Source organism: Gorilla gorilla, chromosome 12 (genome assembly GCF_029281585.2).
Source record: "Gorilla gorilla gorilla isolate KB3781 chromosome 12, NHGRI_mGorGor1-v2.1_pri, whole genome shotgun sequence".
NCBI lineage: Eukaryota > Metazoa > Chordata > Mammalia > Primates > Hominidae > Gorilla > Gorilla gorilla.
Genome location: NC_073236.2, coordinates 65,312,544 through 65,330,278, shown reverse-complemented (window position 1 = coordinate 65,330,278; position 17,735 = coordinate 65,312,544). Strand labels below are relative to the sequence as shown.

Here is a 17,735-nt window from a genome sequence, read left to right as displayed (position 1 = left end):
AAACAAAACAAAAACTTTATTAGAGAGAGTTCTTTGTATTCATCTTGCAATTTTTCTGTTTGAAGTTATTTCAAAATAATTTTTTTAAAATACGACTAAGAAGTCTTTCAGAAAGAAGAGTGCCTCTCAGCCTACAAACATGCTCAAATCTCTCTCACTCTAAACAAAGCAAAACTAAAAACAAACAAAATAATGAAGCCAGTTGTCACTTACTGTTGCCACTTCCTCCCTGCTGGGCATCATGATGCAGAGGAAACACCACTGGGCCAGGTGTCAGGAAGCCTCTGTTTGAGTCTGGCTCTGCCACTCCCTAACTTTGTGACTTTGGCAAAAACATTTCTTTTTCTGAGCCTCAGTTTCCTCATTTATAAGATGGAAACAATGGTATCTCCCTTATGGAGATGCTGTGGGGGCCAAGGGAGAGAAGGAATATATAGGCAGGTTATAAACTCTAACGTATTCTACAAATATGAATTGCAAGTGATCCCTCACTGTAACTCCTGGTGATAAAAGAGTATTGCCTTCACACTGTGATAAAATCCATCCTCTTCTTGGAGGTCAGCCTACCCTCTGAAGGACTGTACCCAGCTGATCACAGCCTTAGTCCCTTAATACTTTCTGCCTCTCCTGACCTTCTCAACCCTGTCTGGCCCCTCTGCCTGGCTGTGCAGGACAGGTGCTCACTTGGTTCTGTTCCTGGTTCTTTTCCTCTTATCTACTTACTCTTTCTGGGTGTCTCATCTACTCCCATCACTTGGGGACCTCCAGTATTACGCTGATGACATCCCCACTCACACTTTCATCCTTGGCTTCTCCTCTCAGCTATTCCACCTCCACCCAGGCATTCCCACAGGCACTTCAAAGTCACCTTGGGCAAAACTAAATAAGCTTCTCTTCCTATGTTATCTTCCTTACTGAAAATACCACCTTCCCGCTAAATACTTAGGCTAGAAACCTATGAGTCAGTTATTATTATTTGCTTACTGAAGCATCTACTATGTGCCTGTGCCTGCTGCCACCCTAAGTATCATGAGTTCTTGATTTCCTTTATTCCTTGAAAGAGCCCTCATAGCGGTGGATCCTACTGTATTCCATCTTATAGAGCTGGATTCTCAGGTTCAGAGAGCTTAAATAATTTTAGGCCCAAGGTTGCATAGCTAATAAATGGTGAAACTGGGATTTGATAATAGGCTTGTCTGACTCCAAAATCCCTTTTCATAATCACATACTACATGACTTCATCCTGGATTCCCCAATATAATTGCTCATTGATTCTTGATAATGTTATCACTGAAATGTAAGAGACTTTTCACTGCTGTTACCTTGCTCAGACACTCATATATATTTAGATATATGTATATAGGTGTTATTTTCTAATTATAAACGTGATATATATTGGCTGTAAGAAAATACATTACATACCTAAATAGTGAAAGTTCCTCAACCCCAACTTCTACAGTTAACCAACATTAACAGGTATACATTCCTCAATTTTTTCTATGTATTTGCTAGTATATTATGCTTTTAAAAATCAGATCACATAATCTTGAAATTTACTTTTTTTTTTTTTCTTTTTTTTGAGACGGAGTCTTGCTCTGTCGACCAGGCTGGAGTGCAGTGGCGCGATCTCGGCTCACTGCGACCTCCACCTCCCGGGTTCAAGCGATTCTCCTGCCTCAGCCTCCCGAGTAGCTGGGACTACAGGCGCGTGCCATCACGCCGGCTATTTTTTTTTTTGTATTTTTAGTAGAGACGGGGTTTCATCGTATTAGCCAGGATGGGAAATTTACTTTTCTTATTTCATGTATCAGCACATACAAACCTACCTGTTTTTATGTCTTTTTTAAAATGAGGTAAAATATACACGTTTTATACAAAATTCAAAAGGCACAAGAGGGTATAATCATAAAAAAATAGGTCGCCATCCACCCTTGTTCTCCAGCTGCTCATCAGCAAATGACTCTTACCAATTTCCTAGATAGCCTTCTGGGGCGCCTCATTTCTTTTCCAAGCTGCTTAACATCCCACTGTATGGATACACCAATTCATTAGGACACTTAGATTGTTTAAATTCTGTGTCAATCTCATTAATTACTTACAACTCAACTTTTCTTAGCAACATGGTGTTCCCCATTGTACAGCTGCACCGTAATTCATTTATTCATTTCCCTACTTATGAAAATTGAAGTTTAAATACCTAAACTGCATCTGCTCTTAGGGCACTCGTGCTGTTTTGTCATCAATATAGTTTATGTATTCCTCCACCCAACTGTGAGTTCCTCAAGGACAGGGGAGGTGTTCATATTCATCTTTGCATCCTCTTAGACTAGCTTCCCGCACTTGGTCTAGTGTATACATTCACCAAACTTGAGTTCAATAATTGACTCATCCGCGCTGAGTTCTGAAAGCTACCGTCGGGAGGCGCGGAGCCAGGGGAAAGCCCTGCCCATTTGGGCTGTCCCGACCTCAGAGGGACCGGAACGTTCGTTGGAAGGATCCTTGTTTCTCAGGGACGATTTTGGACGCGAAGCGTGCCCCGCACAAGGATGGTTGCCATGAACCGGAAGTAACTGGTTGTTTTGCTGGCTCCAGTTTTTCCGCGGGGCGGAAAAGGCGTTTCTGCGTGTGTCCCAACCATTTCTAGTCCCCTTTCCTCGCAGGACCTCATGAGTAAGGTGTGGCGGCGTGGGAGCACTTCTGGGGCTATGGAGGCCCCTGAGCCGGGTAAGCGCGAATAGATCAAGCAATTTAGGTCGTGTTAGAAAAGAAGTCCCGTTCTTGCTCCTCGGAGAGTCCAGGGTACTTCGGCCACAGGTGGCAAGGAGAAAGGCGGTGCTGTTGTTATGGTAACAGCGAGTACTGCGGGAAGGGTGGGATCCAGTAGGGGCTTAGGTTATTCAGGGCTTCCCCTGCCACCCTCCGGCCAAACACTGTTGACAGGCTTTCCTTCCACAGGAGAAGCCCTGGAGTTGAGCCTGGCGGGTGCCCATGGCCATGGAGTGCACAAGAAAAAACACAAGAAGCACAAGAAGAAACACAAGAAGAAACACCATCAGGAAGAAGACGCCGGGCCCACGCAGCCGTCCCCTGCCAAGCCTCAGCTCAAACTCAAAATCAAGCTTGGGGGACAAGTCCTGGGGACCAAGAGGTGAGGCCAAAAGGGTCATAGTTTTATAAGGGGAACTTTAGGAGCAGAGATAGTAGTTAGAAGCCGACTGGGCTTTCTAGAAGACCGAATGGACACTGTGACTTCAGGGTCCAGGTTTAGGCAGCAAGAGTCTAAGAGGGTGGGGAAAGTTGGGTGTAGCTACTGAGTAGGAGGAGGAGACGCTTGCTCATTTTAAAGAGTAGTGTTGCTTCTCTGCAGTGTTCCTACCTTCACTGTGATCCCAGAGGGGCCTCGCTCACCCTCTCCCCTTATGGTTGTGGATAATGAAGAGGAACCTATGGAAGGAGTCCCCCTTGAGCAGTACCGTGCCTGGCTGGGTGAGAAGGATCTGGAGGTGGGGAAACTGGGTTTCTTATTATACCCGCCTAAAGAAAGAAGGTTGGTTCTGAAATGGGTTAGGATTTTCCATGTCCCAGTATTAACTCAGCCAAATTAGGGTGCCCCATCTGAACAATTCTGTTTTTCTTTCTCCAACTTCCTTCCCAGATGAAGACAGTAATCTCTCTCCCTCTCCACTTCGGGACCTATCAGGAGGGTTAGGGGGTCAGGAGGAAGAGGAGGAACAGAGGTGGCTGGATGCCCTGGAGAAGGGGGAGCTGGATGACAATGGAGACCTCAAGAAGGAGATCAATGAGCGGCTGCTTACTGCTCGACAGGTATGTTGGTTCATTGTTTATTCACTCACCAAATGTATACAGTATTGAGAACTCTCCACGACCCACGCACTTTGCGTGGCAGTGGGGATATCGATAGTAGAGAAAAGACAAAGTTTCTGTTCTCCTGGAGCTAGTATTCTAGTGTGTGTGTTGGGGGGCTGGGAAGTAAATAAGTAAATAATTTCAAAAAGCTATATGGTTTATGACAAAAAGAAAAGGGTGATGAAATAGAAAGTGGCGTAAACAAACAGATAGAAATGATGGAAGAGAAACATTAGGGTAGTTAGAGAAGGCTTCTCTGAAGAGATAACATTTGCAATACCAGAGGAGCTTTTGAGCAGAGACCAGCAGGCGCACAGACCTTGAGACTGGAACATGTCTAGCAGAGTAAAGGAGAAGAAAAAGTGGACAAGCCACTGAAGGGCTGTAGGCAGAGAAGTGACATACTTGGTTTACATTTCAATAGATTACTTTGGCATCTTTGTAGAGAATGAATCTTCGTGGAGACGAGATAGAAGTATGGAGAACAATTAGGAAGCTGTTGAAGTAATCAGCTGAGAGGCAGTGGTTGCTTTAACCAAGACGAAAGTGGTGGAGATGGAGAAAATCAGATGAATTATGGCTATATTTTGGAAGTAGATACTTGTGGGGAGGGGAATGGAGAGAAAATATATCAAGGCTAAGCCTGGGATTTTGGCTTGAGCAGTTATCCACCTGATACTTTCTGTTGAGATAAGATTAAAAATAACAACAGACCTCTGGGAAAGCTGGTACAGTTTTGGTGCACAGGTCAGGCAGGTAACATTACTGATGCTTCTCCCCTTGAGAGTTAAGGACCTAAAGCTAAATGTCAGGAGATCTGGGAGGAGGCAGTATTTATGAAGAGGAACCTATGGAAGGTGTCCTGGAGAGGGTGCTCATTAATTAATATCCCGCCTCTGAAGGCCTGCGCTGCTCAAAACCCTGCCTTCCATGTCCCTTCTTTCCCCTCCCCCGATCTGGCCGACCTCGCCTCTCCATCTTCCTCCCTTTTCAGACAGCACCCCGTCTCTGTCTCTCCCTAGCGAGCTCTGCTCCAGAAGGCGCGGAGTCAACCTTCCCCTATGCTGCCGCTGCCTGTGGCTGAGGGCTGCCCACCTCCCGCCCTCACAGAGGAGATGTTGCTGAAGCGCGAGGAGCGGGCGCGGAAGCGGCGGCTCCAGGCGGCGCGGCGGGCGGAAGAGCACAAGAACCAGACTATCGAGCGCCTCACCAAGACTGCGGCGACCAGTGGGCGGGGAGGCCGGGGGGCCGCACGGGGCGAGCGGCGGGGAGGGCGGGCTGCGGCTCCGGCCCCCATGGTGCGCTACTGCAGCGGAGCACAGGGTTCCACCCTTTCCTTCCCACCTGGCGTCCCCGCCCCCACGGCAGTGTCTCAGCGGCCATCCCCCTCAGGCCCGCCGCCGCGCTGCTCTGTCCCCGGCTGTCCCCATCCGCGCCGCTACGCTTGCTCCCGCACAGGCCAGGCACTCTGCAGTCTTCAGTGCTACCGCATCAACCTGCAGATGCGGCTGGGGGGGCCCGAGGGCCCTGGATCCCCCCTTTTGGCTACGTAAGGCCCTTAACCCGGACTCTGCGCCCTGTCCCATGCCCGCTCTTGAGTGTCTTCCTCACCCTATTAAATTACATCCGGTGCTTCGGCTTGTACAGAACTGGGGGAGTGGGATGTTGTGGGCAGACCAGTCTCCGGTATACACGTATTTTGCCCCTGTCGGAGCTTGCGTCGATGCCTGGGGCTTGGAAACCACCGCAAAAAACCAGGCTGGTTTGCGCCCGGTGTCGGACCGACTTTTGGGACCCCCGCCTCTTCCAGCCGGGATTACCTGGCGTGCTTCGGCGTTTGGCGTCATTCCGAAAACATACCGCAAGCCAATCAGCGGCAACCTTGCTCTTCGGGGCGGCTGTTCGTTGGTTGATATGCCAGAGCCTGTTCTGTTGTCTGTATTGGCTATTGCCGCTGTCAGTCAGGGCCGTGGGTCGAACCTTCACCTACTCTTTGTCTGTACAAGCTCTTGTTGTCTGGGAGAGCGGCGGAGGCGCTGCTGTGGATTGGTCACAGGGAGAAACCTCTGATCTGTTCCTATTGGCCCGTCCGTCAAGGGACGATGATGATTGGTAGGGCAGAGCAATCTGAGTCCTAGTTGGTGGAGTTCTGCCCGGATGGAAGCTCCGGCCGCGGAGTGATGGTGGCCTCAGCGAAGATGGGCCGGGCAGGGACCATGGCGGTGGCAGCAGAGGTGGCAGGGGCGGGGCGGCTGGCGGTAGAGGAGGCTGTGGTCCTCAGGGGGCTGTAGGTGGAGGTATGGCTCGGGCCAGCAGCGGGAACGGCAGCGAGGAGGCCTGGGGGGCACTTCGGGCGCCGCAACAGCAGGTATCCCAATAGCTCCAAAACCTATCACGACAGCCATTTGTCTCTTTCCCCTTTCCTTGTCCCTTCCTTTTGGGGGTGGGGGAGGAACTCACGGAGCCAAAGGTACTGTGAAGTTCCTAAACATGTCTCTTCCACTCTTTGTCTAAACTTTGTAACGTAGATGCAGCTGACTTTGCCTGTAGCCTCATAGACCCCCCATCCCATGGCTGCAGTGGAAGCTTGCGGTGGTTCTCCAGTGACCAGAGGCATAGTGAGGTCCCAGGGAGGCTCCCTCTGTCTTGCAACAGTTATTTGTGATCTTTTTCTATGTGCCTATTGTCACAACAGAGTCCGGCAGCGTCTTCTCTTGAGGGAGCAATTTGGAGAAGAGCTGGAACCCAGACTCGCGCCCTGGATGCCATCCTTTATCATCCACAGCAATCCCATCTGGTTGGGAGCACTGCTCTGGGTCTCACACTGCCCCTCCTCTATCCTAGGGAGCCTGAGGCCCAGGGGTGGAAAGATCCAGTTGCGGGTGGGGGGTAGTGAACCGTGCAGGATAATGAAAGCAACTTGCTTTGGAAATGACCTACCGCTACCCATTGTCTGAGACTGAGATTATCTCAGACTGTCTTCTGGCTTCTGCCAAAACACTCCCTTAACAGAAATCACCGAGGGGATGGGGGTAGGGGGGTTGGGGAGGGTGAGGCTTGAGTGTGAAGGAAGTCTCATATATGCAGAGCTGAAATCTCCCTCTTTGTATGTCCACACTTTTGTCTTGTTCTCTAGACTGATTCTTGCTATTCCAAATCCTCTTCCACGTTGACAGCCCTTCAGATATTTCAACACTCCTCTCAGCATCCTCCACTTCCCCCATCTCTCCAAGCTGAACTTGGTTCACAGGGTGGGATTGTGTATGTGCATGCAGGAGGTGGGGGTGGACAGTGCCCTGGGCTGGAATCTCCCTTAGTTCTAAGTGCCTCCTTGCCCGCAGCTTCGAGAGCTGTGCCCAGGAGTGAACAACCAGCCCTACCTCTGTGAGAGTGGTCACTGCTGCGGGGAGACTGGCTGCTGCACCTACTACTATGAGCTCTGGTGTAAGTCTCCAAGAGGGTTATTTCCAGGTCCCTGTGTCCACCCTCCCTTGGACCTCAGAATTTCGGCCTTCAGGGCCCCTTCTCTGCATGAAAGATGCCTGAGTTGCTCCCTCCTTGCCTCTTGCAGGGTTCTGGCTGCTCTGGACTGTCCTCATCCTCTTTAGCTGCTGTTGCGCCTTCCGCCACCGACGAGCTAAACTCAGGCTGCAACAACAGCAGCGGCAGCGTGAAATCAACTTGTTGGCCTATCATGGGGCATGCCATGGGGCTGGTCCTTTCCCTACCGGTTCACTGCTTGACCTTCGTGAGTGACTTGATGCCCTGGGTCAGCTACCAGTGGCCCTCCCCAAACCAGAACCCCAAATCGTCTCACATTCCCTTTTCCACACATTTCAAAGTATTTTTCCCTAATATAAAAACTAGCACCCTATACCTGGTTGTCTTCAACCAGTCATGCCAATTTTCTCCCCTGCAGGCCTCCTCAGCACCTTCAAGCCCCCAGCCTACGAGGATGTGGTTCACCGCCCAGGCACACCACCCCCCCCTTATACTGTGGCCCCAGGCCGCCCCTTGACTGCTTCCAGTGAACAAACCTGCTGTTCCTCCTCATCCAGCTGCCCTGCCCACTTTGAAGGAACAAATGTGGAAGGTGTTTCCTCCCACCACAGTGCCCCCCCTCATCAGGAGGGTGAGCCTGGGGCAGGGGTCACCCCTGCCCCCACACCCCCCTCCTGCCGCTATCGCCGTTTAACTGGCGACTCCGGTATTGAGCTCTGCCCTTGTCCTGCCTCCGGTGAGGGTGAGCCAGTCAAGGAGGTTAGGGTTAGTGCCACCCTGCCAGATCTGGAGGACTACTCCCCGTGTGCACTGCCCCCAGATTCTGTACCGCAGGTCTTTCCCATGGGTCTGTCTTCCAGTGAAGGGGACATCCCATAAGTAGTTTTGAGAGGGTGGATGGGTTACTTGCCCACCAGAAACAGCCCTAGTCCCAACTCCTTGCGTTCCTTTTGGCCCCTCCCTGCCTACCTAGAATCTGCCTGAAAGGGCTGGAGCCCTGAGGAGAGGGGCAGTATTGGGGGACTGTGCTAGCTTTACCCCCGCAAGACATACACAGGAGCCTTTGATCTCATTAAAGAGATGTGAACCAGCTACTTGTGGATTTGGGTGGACTAAAGCTCAACTCACTGCATTGCACTTGACCTGACTGGGTTTGAAGGGGACAGGTTATGGCCACTTGACCCCACCTTCCCTGAGGACAGCAGACAGTCCTGAGGCCTGGACTGACCTAAGGCCTCTTGGTGAGGCAAATCTGGCAAAAGCAATAGAGTTCAAAATGTTTTTTCCAATTTATTTAGAAAAATAGACTCTGGATTCACATTCACCCCAGGGCTATGTGGGATGACAGCAAGGAGACACCTGAGATGAAATGAGGAAGGTTTGAATTACTGGTATCCAAGGGGCTGGGGGCAGAAGCCAGAAGCCTTTGTCCCTTCAGAGCCAGAGTGGCATGAGTGTCCTGGCTCCCCTCCTCTCCCTCCCTTCAGTAGTCTTCAGCCATGGCCAGTAAGACAAGGCTGGTCCAGCCGTGGAAAGGGCGGCAGCCCATGCCTCGCCCATCGCGGTCACTGTACTGCTCCCAAAGAAAGCCTGTAGCCTGGTACTGGCGCCATACATTGCCTACCACGTTGGCACGGAGCTCACTGTGGAGTTTGGCAGCCCGAGCCTGGTGAGGACCCTCCAGATGCCCATAGTGGTGGAGTGCTCCCAAAGCCAGGTAGTTGACATTGAGCCACACAGCACCCCGCCAGTAGGGGGGATCATGCTCTGAATTGCGCTGGCCATAAAAGGAGCTGGAGGCTGCAAGGGAGCGTAAACCAAAGGGGCTCCAGAGATGGCGGCTGTCGGCTAGAATGTCCAGCAGGGGCCCAAGGCGGGATGACGTGGGGTCCAGCAGTCGCAGCAGCAAGGGAAAAAGACTGACATAGCCAAGGGCATCTACATACTGCAGTTGAGGTTGGGGCCGACCCACCACCCGAACGAGCCCCTGAGGGGGCCTGGGCTTCAGCTGTACTGCTTTTGTGTGGTTCCCAAAGTCTGCAAAGACTCCTAGCTCTGGGGCCCAGTGCAGCTCATCCAGGCTCTCTGCTGCCTCCAGTGAGGCAGCCAGTGGGCCCAGCTCAGCAGCTACCTCAGCCTCACCCAGATGCTCTGCCAGCCGCGTCAGCACACGGGCACCCAGTGCCACCCAACATCGCAGGTCCAGGTGCCGCTCGGTTACTGAAGGGTGTGAAGCCCGGGGGTAGTCATCCAGCCCAGAGGGTAGGGTCTTGGGGTTCAGTAAGGTTGGTAAGGCAGGGTCCCGTCCCCGCCAGCGGTAAGATAGTGGCAGTGGGCCTGCCTGGCTCTGATGGAGCCAGGAAAACCAGGCATGCAGGCGGGGCAAGGCCTTTCGGAGGAAAGCCAAGTCGTCAGGGTCACCAACCTCTAGCATATGGGCTACAGGCAAAAGTAGGGTTGGGGGGTTGGCGTGGACTGCTCGTTGTACTAGGAATTCTGGAGGCACCCGGGCTCGGGCCTCATCCCCCAGTATCTGCTCCCTCCCAATCCAGCCATCAGCATTTAGCAGCCCCAGCCAGTGGCCAAGGGCTTCCCGGGTGAGGGAGGGATCCCACCGCTGAACCACCAGCTGGTGAAAGCCTTCATCCCAAAGGAAGCCTCGTGGGAAGAATGACCGGGAGGGCACTGCTGTAAAAAGAGGTACGGGTGGAAAGAGGGCTGGGTCCACCTTCTGCTCAGACCCTTCCACCCCCATGTCTGGCAATACCAGCCCTTGTCCGTAGAAGTAGCCAATTCCACCAAGGAGGCCGCTGAGGGCAGCCTGACCCAAAACCTGCTCGCCAGAGCTCAGGCCCTTCTCCTTCAGCTGGAAGGTCTTCTCAAAGCGCTCTCTAAAGGCTTCAGCATGGCTCTCCAGGGCCTGGGTCAGTAGACTGCCTGCCAGTCTTGGCAGGGCTTGATTTCCTCCTGCCTGGGCACTGCCTGATTCAAACACAAACTCTATGGAAATGGGAATTTTCAGGGTCACCTGCTGTATCAAGAACTGCCCCTGCCCTTGCCCACTTGGACCTCTGTCCTCCCACTTCAGGGATCCTGGCAAGCCGAGGTAGCGTTCAGGGGAGGCCCCCGGGGGCCGATGCTGAAACCAGCTATTTAGGCGACTCTTTACCATCTCTGTCAGCAGGGGCAGTCCTGGGTTGGAGGTCCAGAAGACATTGTAGCTTGAAGGGGAGAAGATAAATAGGAAATATTATTCAAGAGAAGGCAGTGGGCATTATAAAGAGAAATACAAAGTGTTCAGGAGTCAGGTTGGGAGGTCTCAGGCAGGGGACATGGAGACTGGTGAAAATGGGAATAACCACCCCTTCCATCCCCCAACATTCTTTTCCCCCAATTACCTGCCATACTTTGGGGCTGTATCCCCTGGACTGGTTGGTGGCAAAAGTGTAAAGCGGAAGTCACCAAGTTCACTGGTGTGCCCACTGATGAACTTCAACTGCCCCTTGGCCCCAACCTCTGGTAGTAGGACTTCCTTGCCATCTGTCACCACATAGAAGAACAGGGAGACCAAGGGGAGGGCAGAAGTACCTGAGGCCTGAGTGACCAACGAGGACAGAAAAGAACAGTGTTAGATTGGCATTCTCTCTTGAATTCCCTCTTGAGAATCAGCCTTAGTGAGGGAAAGGAACAGTAGGCAGGGGTAATGTAAACAACATACATCTGGCAGTAATGAGGGTCACTGAGGGTAACCAGGTACACCCAAGTGGGATGAGATAAAGAGCCTTGCACTGGGTGCCCTGGGAGATAACAGTATACTTTTGTACTATGTCCTACACTAAGAACTCTACACAGTTGATTTCATTTAATTCTTTTTTTTTTTTTTTTTTTTTTTTTTGAGATGGAGTCTCGCTCTGTCACCCAGGCTGGAGTGCAGTGGCGCGATCTCAGCTCACTGCAAGCTCCGCCTCCCGGGTTCACGCCATTCTCCTGCCTCAGCCTCCCGAGTAGCTGCGACTATAGGCGCCCGCCACCACGCCCAGCTAATTTTTTGTATTTTTAGTAGATACCGGGTTTCACCGTGTTAGCCAGGATGGTCTCCATCTCCTGACCTCATGATCCGCCCGCCTCAGCCTCCCAAAGTGCTGGAATTACAGGCGTGAGCCACCCCGCCGGGCGTTTTTTTTTTTTTTTTTTTTTTTTTTTTTCTTGAGATGGAGTTTCGCTCTTGTTGCCCAGGCTGGAGTGCAATGGCACGATCTCGGCTCAGCGCAACCTCCACTCCCTGGTTCAAGCAATTCTCCTGCCTCAGCCTCCCAAGTAGCTAGGATCACAGGCATGCGCCACCACGCCCGGCTAATTTTATATTTTCAGTAGAGACGGTGTTTCTCCATTTTGGTCAGGCTGGTCTGGAACTCCTGACCTCAGGTGATCCGCCAGCCTCGGCCTCCCAAAGTACTGGGATTACAGGCGTGAGCCACCGCGCCCAGCCTCTTTTTCATTTAATTCTTACAGTCCTGTGAGTTAAGTGCTATTATTATCTACATTGTACATTTTACAAGCAAGGAAATCAAGGCTTAGAGATGGTAAATAGAAATGGTTATACAGGCAGTTGTTTAAGGCAGGATTTAAGCCAGGCAGCCAGAGCCCACTTCATGCTGCATTTGCTGGCAGCAAGGGAAGGATGGAGGGGGTCTGGGCTGAGAAAAGGGTGTCCTGAGGCCCTGACCTGAGGCTCTACAGTCACTCTCCAGCTCCAGTCCCCTCCGTGCTGACCCCCAGGCCTCTTGACGAACTCAGTGGTGAGCCTTAAGGCCCCATCCTGGATGTGTTGCCGCCCGAAGGAGAGGCCGTCGTGGAACTCCCAGCCATAGGGACCCACACCGTCCCCCTGCTCACACGTGTGCCTGAGCTTAGGAGTCCCCGGGGTGGTGCCCTGCTGCGCCCACATCAGTCCTGGGGGTAGAATGGCCACGTAAGTCAAAGAGCAGGGGACCTGTCCCTCCGGGTCTCCGGGTCATCCCTCTTCATAACTCTCCTGATCCATTCCTTCCCACCCTTGCTCTGGCTTCAAGCTGGGGCGCCCAGATTAGGAGTCCGCCTGCCTGCCCGCCCTGGGGCCCGGTTACCGGTGAGGAGGGGCTTCGGGCTGCGGGTCTTCATGCCGAAGTAGACGTGAGGGCGGTAGGTTCCCCAGAAGAGGTCCGGGGCCACGGCGGGGCTGGAGGAGTCGGCAGGCAACACAGGAGGCGCGGAGTGCAGCGTGACCGCCCGCCGCGCACGGTACCACGCCAGCACCCAGCGCCCCGACATACCCAGGGCCAAAGACAGGACCACGACGGCCAGAGCCACTCCTCCAGCCGTGCTACGCGGCCCGCCGCCCCGGCCGTCCCGTCGCCCGGGGCCTCCCCGAGCCGCCCTCTCGGCTGTCCGCACTCCCTCTGCCGGCACTGCGCGGCGCCGCCGCTCGCCCCGAGCCATCCTGGCACTGAGGTCCGCGTCACAAGAGCTCGGAGAGGCGGCAGTGGAGCCCGGGTCCTGCCTCACCTCTCCGGCTCCCGCCTCTCGCCCTGGCGACCACCGTCCGGTTAGCGACACCTGCCAGCCAGCGCCTGCGCCTCCGCCTCCGCCTCCCGCCGGAAGTCCCGCCCCGCCACGTTAGGTTAAGTTCCAGAGTCCGGAACCGCTGCCTGCGGCTTGACACAGGGTTGGTACGTAGCGTCAATCCTGGGCGTTGGTCCACAGGGATTGCGTTTATCTGGCGACCCCATGGAGTTCACAGGCTCGGAAAAACCAATCTAGCGTTGGGCTGAGGCATGAGAATCGTTTGAACCCGGGAGGCGGAGGTTGCAGTGAGCCGAGATTGTGCCACTGCACTCCAGCCTGGGCGACAGAGCGAGACTTCGTCTCAAAAAAAAAAAAAAGACTGATGTGGCCAGGCACCGAGGCGCACATCTGTAATCCCAGCACTTTGGGAGGCCGAGGCAGGTGGATCACCAGACATGAGGAGTTGGAGACCAGCCTGGTCAACTTGGTGAAACCCCATCTCTACTAAAAATACAAAAATTAGCCGGGTGTGGTGGTGGGTGCCTGTAATCCCAGCTACTCGGGAGGCTGAGGCAGGAGAATTGCTTGAACCTGGGAGGCGGAGGTTGCAGTGAGCTGATATTGCGCCATTGCACTCCAGTTTGGGCAACAAGAGTGAAACTCTGTTTCAAAAAAAAAAGAAAGAGAGAGAGAGAGATGGAGGGAGGGAGGGAGGGACGGAGGGAGAGAGAGAGAGAGAGAGAGACTGATGCTTTATGCAACACGACCACTTATATTTCACTATAATCTGACTTGTGGCCCCACTCTCCACTAGTGGTAGACTTTTTGCTTATGAAATCATCTGACCAAACCCAATGGTCAGTCCTGCTTTTGTCTTTCTTGCTACCGTTGCATTTGTCGACATCCTTATTGTAGCACTTATTACATACCTGTTTCATTTTTCATCTTTGTATCACAGTACTAATCAATTATAGGCATAAGGTAGATGCTAAATATTTATAAATTCAACAAATGTTTATTGTACACCCTATATCGCATTATGCAAGGTGCTGGGGACTCAGAGAAAATGGCCCCAACCTCAAGTTCACAGTCTAGAAGCACAATGCCAGCACTCAATGCATGTTGAACCATACCCATTTTTTTTTTTTTTTTTTTTTTTGAGACGGAGTCTCGCTCTGTCACCAGGCTGGAGTGCAATGGCATGATCTCGGCTCACTGCAACCTCTGCCTCCAGGGTTCAAGTGATTCTCCTGCCTCAGCCTCACGAGTAGCTGGGATTACAGGTGCCCACCACCACGCCCAGCTAATTTTTGTATTTTTAGTAGAGATGGAGTTTCACCAGGTTTGCCAGGCTGGTCTCGAACTCCTGACCTCAGGTGATCCACCCACCTCGGCCTCCCAAAGTGCTGGGATTACAGGCGTGAGCCACCGCGCCTGGCCAGACCACCCCCATTTTTACAGGTGAGGAGAGTAGTTAAGACTGACCCAAAATAACAGCCAGTTAATTATGGAGGTGGGGAACTCAAATCCAGGTTGTTCTTTTGACTTTAGAATAAGGCCTCTTAGGGCAGGCGCAGTGGCTCAAGCCTGTAGTCCCAGCACTTTGAGAGGCAAAGGCGGGCAGATCACCTGAGGTTGGGAGTTCAAGATCAGCCTGACCAACATGGAGAAACCCCGTCTCTACTAAAAAATACAAAATTATCTGGGCATGGTGGTGCCTGCCTGTAATCCCAGCTACTCGTGACACTGAAGCAGGAGAATCACTTGAACCCGGGAGGCAGAGGTTGCAGTGAGCCGAGATTGTGCCATTGCACTCCAGCCTGGGCAACAAGAGCGAAACTCTTGTCTCAAAAAAAAAAAAAAAAAAAAAAGAATAAATAAGGCCTCTTAGATAACAGCAGTTACTACACTCCCAGCAATGTTTTAGGCACTTTACAGATATTAATTCATTTAATCTCCTTAACAGTCCTATGAGAAAAGTACTATTATTTTCATTTTACAAATGAAATAAGCACTGATAGATTAAATAATTTGTCTAAAGTCATACAGCTACATAAGAACAAAGCTAGGATCTCAACCCCAAGCAGTCTGGCTCATTACAACACTATACTGCCTCCTCCTAGCTTTCTTTTTTAAAGGGGGAGGGGAAAAACGGTCCTTTGAAGATAGCACCCTTTTAGACAGGGAAAAGGTATAGTAATGCTGCTGTAGGAAGGTCGTGGGAAATGTATCTGGCAAAGTACACAGCAGGCCACTGTCTACAGATCTTTTGTTACCTAGCTGAGCATTGTGAAGGTGTCTAAAGCAGTGGCTTTCAACCATTTTCCTACAACTCACAATAAGAAATAATTCCATAGTGCAACCCAGTATGTGCAGATACACATACACACACAACTTATATACATGATTCAGACTTAAAACAAGTTACCTAAAAGAATACTTTTAGCTGGGTGTGGTGGCTCACGTCTGTAATCACAGCACTTTAGGAGGCCAAGGCAGGAGAATCACTTGAGTTCAGGAGTTCTAGACCAGCCTGGACAAGATGAGGAGACCCCCCCCCCCATCTACAAAAAATTTAAAAATTAGGGTTGGCCGGGTGTGGTGGCTCACGCCTGTAATCCCAACACCTTGGAAGGCTGAGGCGGGTGGATCACCTGAGGTTAGGAGTTCAAGACCAGCATGGCCAACATGGTGAAACCCCGCCTCTACTAAAAACACAAAAATTAGCTGGGCATGGTGGCACGCGCCTGTAATCCCAGCTACTTAGGAGGCTGAGGCAGGATAATCACTTGAACCTGGGAGGCAGAGGTTGCAGTGAGCTGAGATGGCACCATCGGCGACAGAGCAAGACTCCGTCTCAAAAAAAAAAAAAAAAAATTAGGGCTGGGCACAGTGGCTTACTCTTGTAATCCTAGCACTTTGGGAGGCCAAGGTGGGTGGATTACTTGAGGTCAGGAGTTCCTGACCAGCCTGGCCAACATGGTGAAACTCTGTCTCTACTGAAAATACAAAAATTAGCTGGAAATCGCTTGAACCCAGGAGACAGAGGTTGCAGTGAGCTAAGATCGTGCTCCACTGCACTCCAGCCTGGGCAACAGAGCAAGACTCCATCTCAAAAAAAAAAAAAAAATTAGGCCAGGCATGGTGGCTCACGCCTGTAATTCCAGCTGCTTGGGAGGCTGAGGCGGGAGGACTGCTTGAGCCCAGGAGATGGAGGGTGCAGTGAGCTACGATTGTGCCACTGCACTCCAGCCTGGGTGATAAAGCATGACTTAATCTCTTTAAACTTCCTATTCTAAGTGCCATGCAGTCTGATTTTTTTTTTTTTTTGAGATGGAGCCTTGCTCTTGTCAACCAGGCTAGAGTGCAATGGTGCCATCGGCTCACTGCAAGCTCCACCTCCCAGGTTCAAGCAATTCTCCTGCCTCAGCCTCCCAAGTGGCTGGGATTACAGGTGCCCGCCACCACGCCCAGCTAATTTTTTGTATTTTTAGTAGAGACGGGGTTTCACCGTGTTGGTCAGGTTGGTCTTGAACTCCTGACATCAGGTGATTCCGCCCACGTCGGCCTCTCAAAGTGATGGGATTACAGGCATGAGCCACTGAACTCAGCCTCAGTCTGATAATTTTTATTCTATTCTTTTTTTTTTTTTTTTTTTTTGAGACAGAGTCTCACTCCATCAACTGAGCTGGAGTGCAGTGGCGTGATCTCCACTCAGCGCAGCCTCCACCTCCTGGGTTCAAGTGATTCTCCTGTCTCAGCCTTCTGAGTACCTGGAATTACAGGTGCCTGCCACCACACCCAGCTATTTTTTTTTTTATTTTTAGTAGAGACAGGGTTTCATAATATTGGCCTGGCTGGTCTCTAACTCCCAACCTCAAGTGATCTGCCCGCTAAAGCCTGCCAAAGTGCTGGGATTACAGGCATGAGCCACTCCACCCGGCCTACTTTTTTTTTTTTTTAAGAATGGTTTAGGCTGGGTGCGGTGGCTCATGCCTGTAATACCAGCACTTTGGGAGGCCGAGGTGGGCAGATCACCTGAGGCCAGGAGTTCGAGACCAGCCTGACCAACATGGAGAAACCCCCTCTACTAAAAGTACAAAATGAGGCATGGTGGTGCATGCCTGTTATCCCAGCTACTTGTGAGGTTGAGGCAGAAGAATTGCTTGAACCCGGGATGCGGAGGTTGCAATGAGCTGAGATTGTGCCATTGCACTCCAGCCTGGGCAACAAGAGCGAAACCCTATCTAAAAAAAAAAAAAAAAATTGGTTTAACTCCCTAAATTGATTGCATGGTCCACACTAATGAGTGTTGAGGAAGTATGAAAAAGTTTAGGCAATGTTTTTTCTTTTTTTTGAGACGGAGTCTTGCTCTGTCACCCAGGCTGGAATGCAGTGGTGCAGTATCGGCTCACTGTAACCTCCACCTCTTGGGTTCAAGCAATTCTCCTGCCTCAGCCTCCTGAGTAGCTGGGATTACAGGCAACTGCCACCACGCCCGGCTAATTTTTGTATTTTTAATAGAGATGAGGTTTCACCATGTTGGTTGGGCTGGTCTCGAACTCCTGACCTCATGATCCACCCACCTCGGCCAAATCCCAAAGTGCTGGGATTACAGGCGTGAGGCACCGTGCCCGGCCGGCACTGTTTTCTTAAACAGGGAGTAGTGAGAGATAAAACCCATCGCATGTTTTGGAAGGATAAAATTAAGTGGCAGCAAAAATATTTAGGAAATAGACTGGGTAGCAGAATGCAATAATGATGAATAGAGTGAATGGGAATGGAGAGATCACTTCAGAAGTTTTGTTTTTGAGACAGTGTCT

General features: G+C 51.5%; 3 protein-coding genes across 16 annotated transcripts; 2 read left to right on the top strand and 1 right to left on the bottom strand.

The window, feature by feature from the left end:
* The first annotated feature begins 2,585 nt into the window (after positions 1 to 2,585).
* On the top strand, positions 2,586 to 5,516 carry INO80B (INO80 complex subunit B). Of its 2 annotated transcripts, XM_019020898.4 has the most exons (5): positions 2,586 to 2,724; positions 2,956 to 3,148; positions 3,368 to 3,486; positions 3,656 to 3,825; positions 4,890 to 5,516. In XM_019020898.4, exons 1-5 carry the CDS (start codon positions 2,667 to 2,669, stop codon positions 5,418 to 5,420), a joined length of 1,071 nt encoding a protein of 356 aa, XP_018876443.2. In that variant the 5' UTR covers positions 2,586 to 2,666; the 3' UTR covers positions 5,421 to 5,516. The 2 variants fall into 2 exon arrangements, with proteins under 2 accessions (XP_018876443.2, XP_018876442.1); XM_019020897.4 differs by lacking the exon at positions 2,586 to 2,724 and having other exon boundaries at positions 2,829 to 3,148.
* Positions 5,517 to 5,673: 157 nt separating this feature from the next.
* On the top strand, positions 5,674 to 8,458 carry WBP1 (WW domain binding protein 1). Of its 12 annotated transcripts, none has more exons than XM_031008085.3 (6): positions 5,674 to 6,101; positions 6,563 to 6,664; positions 7,044 to 7,118; positions 7,209 to 7,311; positions 7,439 to 7,615; positions 7,787 to 8,458. In XM_031008085.3, the coding sequence occupies exons 1-6, from the start codon at positions 6,048 to 6,050 to the stop codon at positions 8,245 to 8,247; spliced, it is 972 nt and encodes a 323-aa protein (XP_030863945.1). In that variant the 5' UTR covers positions 5,674 to 6,047; the 3' UTR covers positions 8,248 to 8,458. The 12 variants fall into 12 exon arrangements, with proteins under 12 accessions (XP_030863945.1, XP_055234110.1, XP_030863943.1 ...); XM_055378135.2 differs by having other exon boundaries at positions 6,563 to 6,749; XM_031008083.3 differs by having other exon boundaries at positions 5,674 to 6,235.
* Positions 8,459 to 8,633: 175 nt separating this feature from the next.
* MOGS (mannosyl-oligosaccharide glucosidase) lies at positions 8,634 to 13,043 on the bottom strand. 2 transcript variants are annotated; one of them, XM_031007918.3, is made up of 5 exons: positions 12,913 to 13,043; positions 12,495 to 12,586; positions 12,095 to 12,321; positions 10,767 to 10,963; positions 8,634 to 10,589 (listed from the first exon to the last, which is right to left on the bottom strand). In XM_031007918.3, exons 2-5 carry the CDS (start codon positions 12,526 to 12,528, stop codon positions 8,852 to 8,854), a joined length of 2,196 nt encoding a protein of 731 aa, XP_030863778.3. In that variant the 5' UTR covers positions 12,529 to 12,586; positions 12,913 to 13,043; the 3' UTR covers positions 8,634 to 8,851. The 2 variants fall into 2 exon arrangements, with proteins under 2 accessions (XP_030863778.3, XP_004029514.5); XM_004029465.5 differs by having other exon boundaries at positions 12,495 to 13,011.
* Positions 13,044 to 17,735: the final 4,692 nt, after the last annotated feature.

Coding starts and splice junctions, on each gene's coding strand:
- INO80B (XM_019020897.4), top strand. CDS start 2,844: ATGGTAACAGCGAGTACTGCGGGAAGGGTGGGATCCAGTAGGGGCTTA. Junction 3,487..3,655: donor GCAGTACCGTGCCTGGCTGG/GTGAGAAGGATC, acceptor CTTCCTTCCCAG/ATGAAGACAGTAATCTCTCT. Junction 3,826..4,889: donor GGCTGCTTACTGCTCGACAG/GTATGTTGGTTC, acceptor GTCTCTCCCTAG/CGAGCTCTGCTCCAGAAGGC.
- WBP1 (XM_055378133.2), top strand. CDS start 6,438: ATGGCTGCAGTGGAAGCTTGCGGTGGTTCTCCAGTGACCAGAGGCATA. Junction 7,119..7,208: donor AGCTGAACTTGGTTCACAGG/GTGGGATTGTGT, acceptor CCTTGCCCGCAG/CTTCGAGAGCTGTGCCCAGG. Junction 7,312..7,438: donor CTACTACTATGAGCTCTGGT/GTAAGTCTCCAA, acceptor TGCCTCTTGCAG/GGTTCTGGCTGCTCTGGACT.
- MOGS (XM_004029465.5), bottom strand. CDS start 12,846: ATGGCTCGGGGCGAGCGGCGGCGCCGCGCAGTGCCGGCAGAGGGAGTG. Junction 10,964..12,094: donor GAGTGACTGTAGAGCCTCAG/GTCAGGGCCTCA, acceptor TTGGTCACTCAG/GCCTCAGGTACTTCTGCCCT. Junction 10,590..10,766: donor ACAGCCCCAAAGTATGGCAG/GTAATTGGGGGA, acceptor CTCCCCTTCAAG/CTACAATGTCTTCTGGACCT.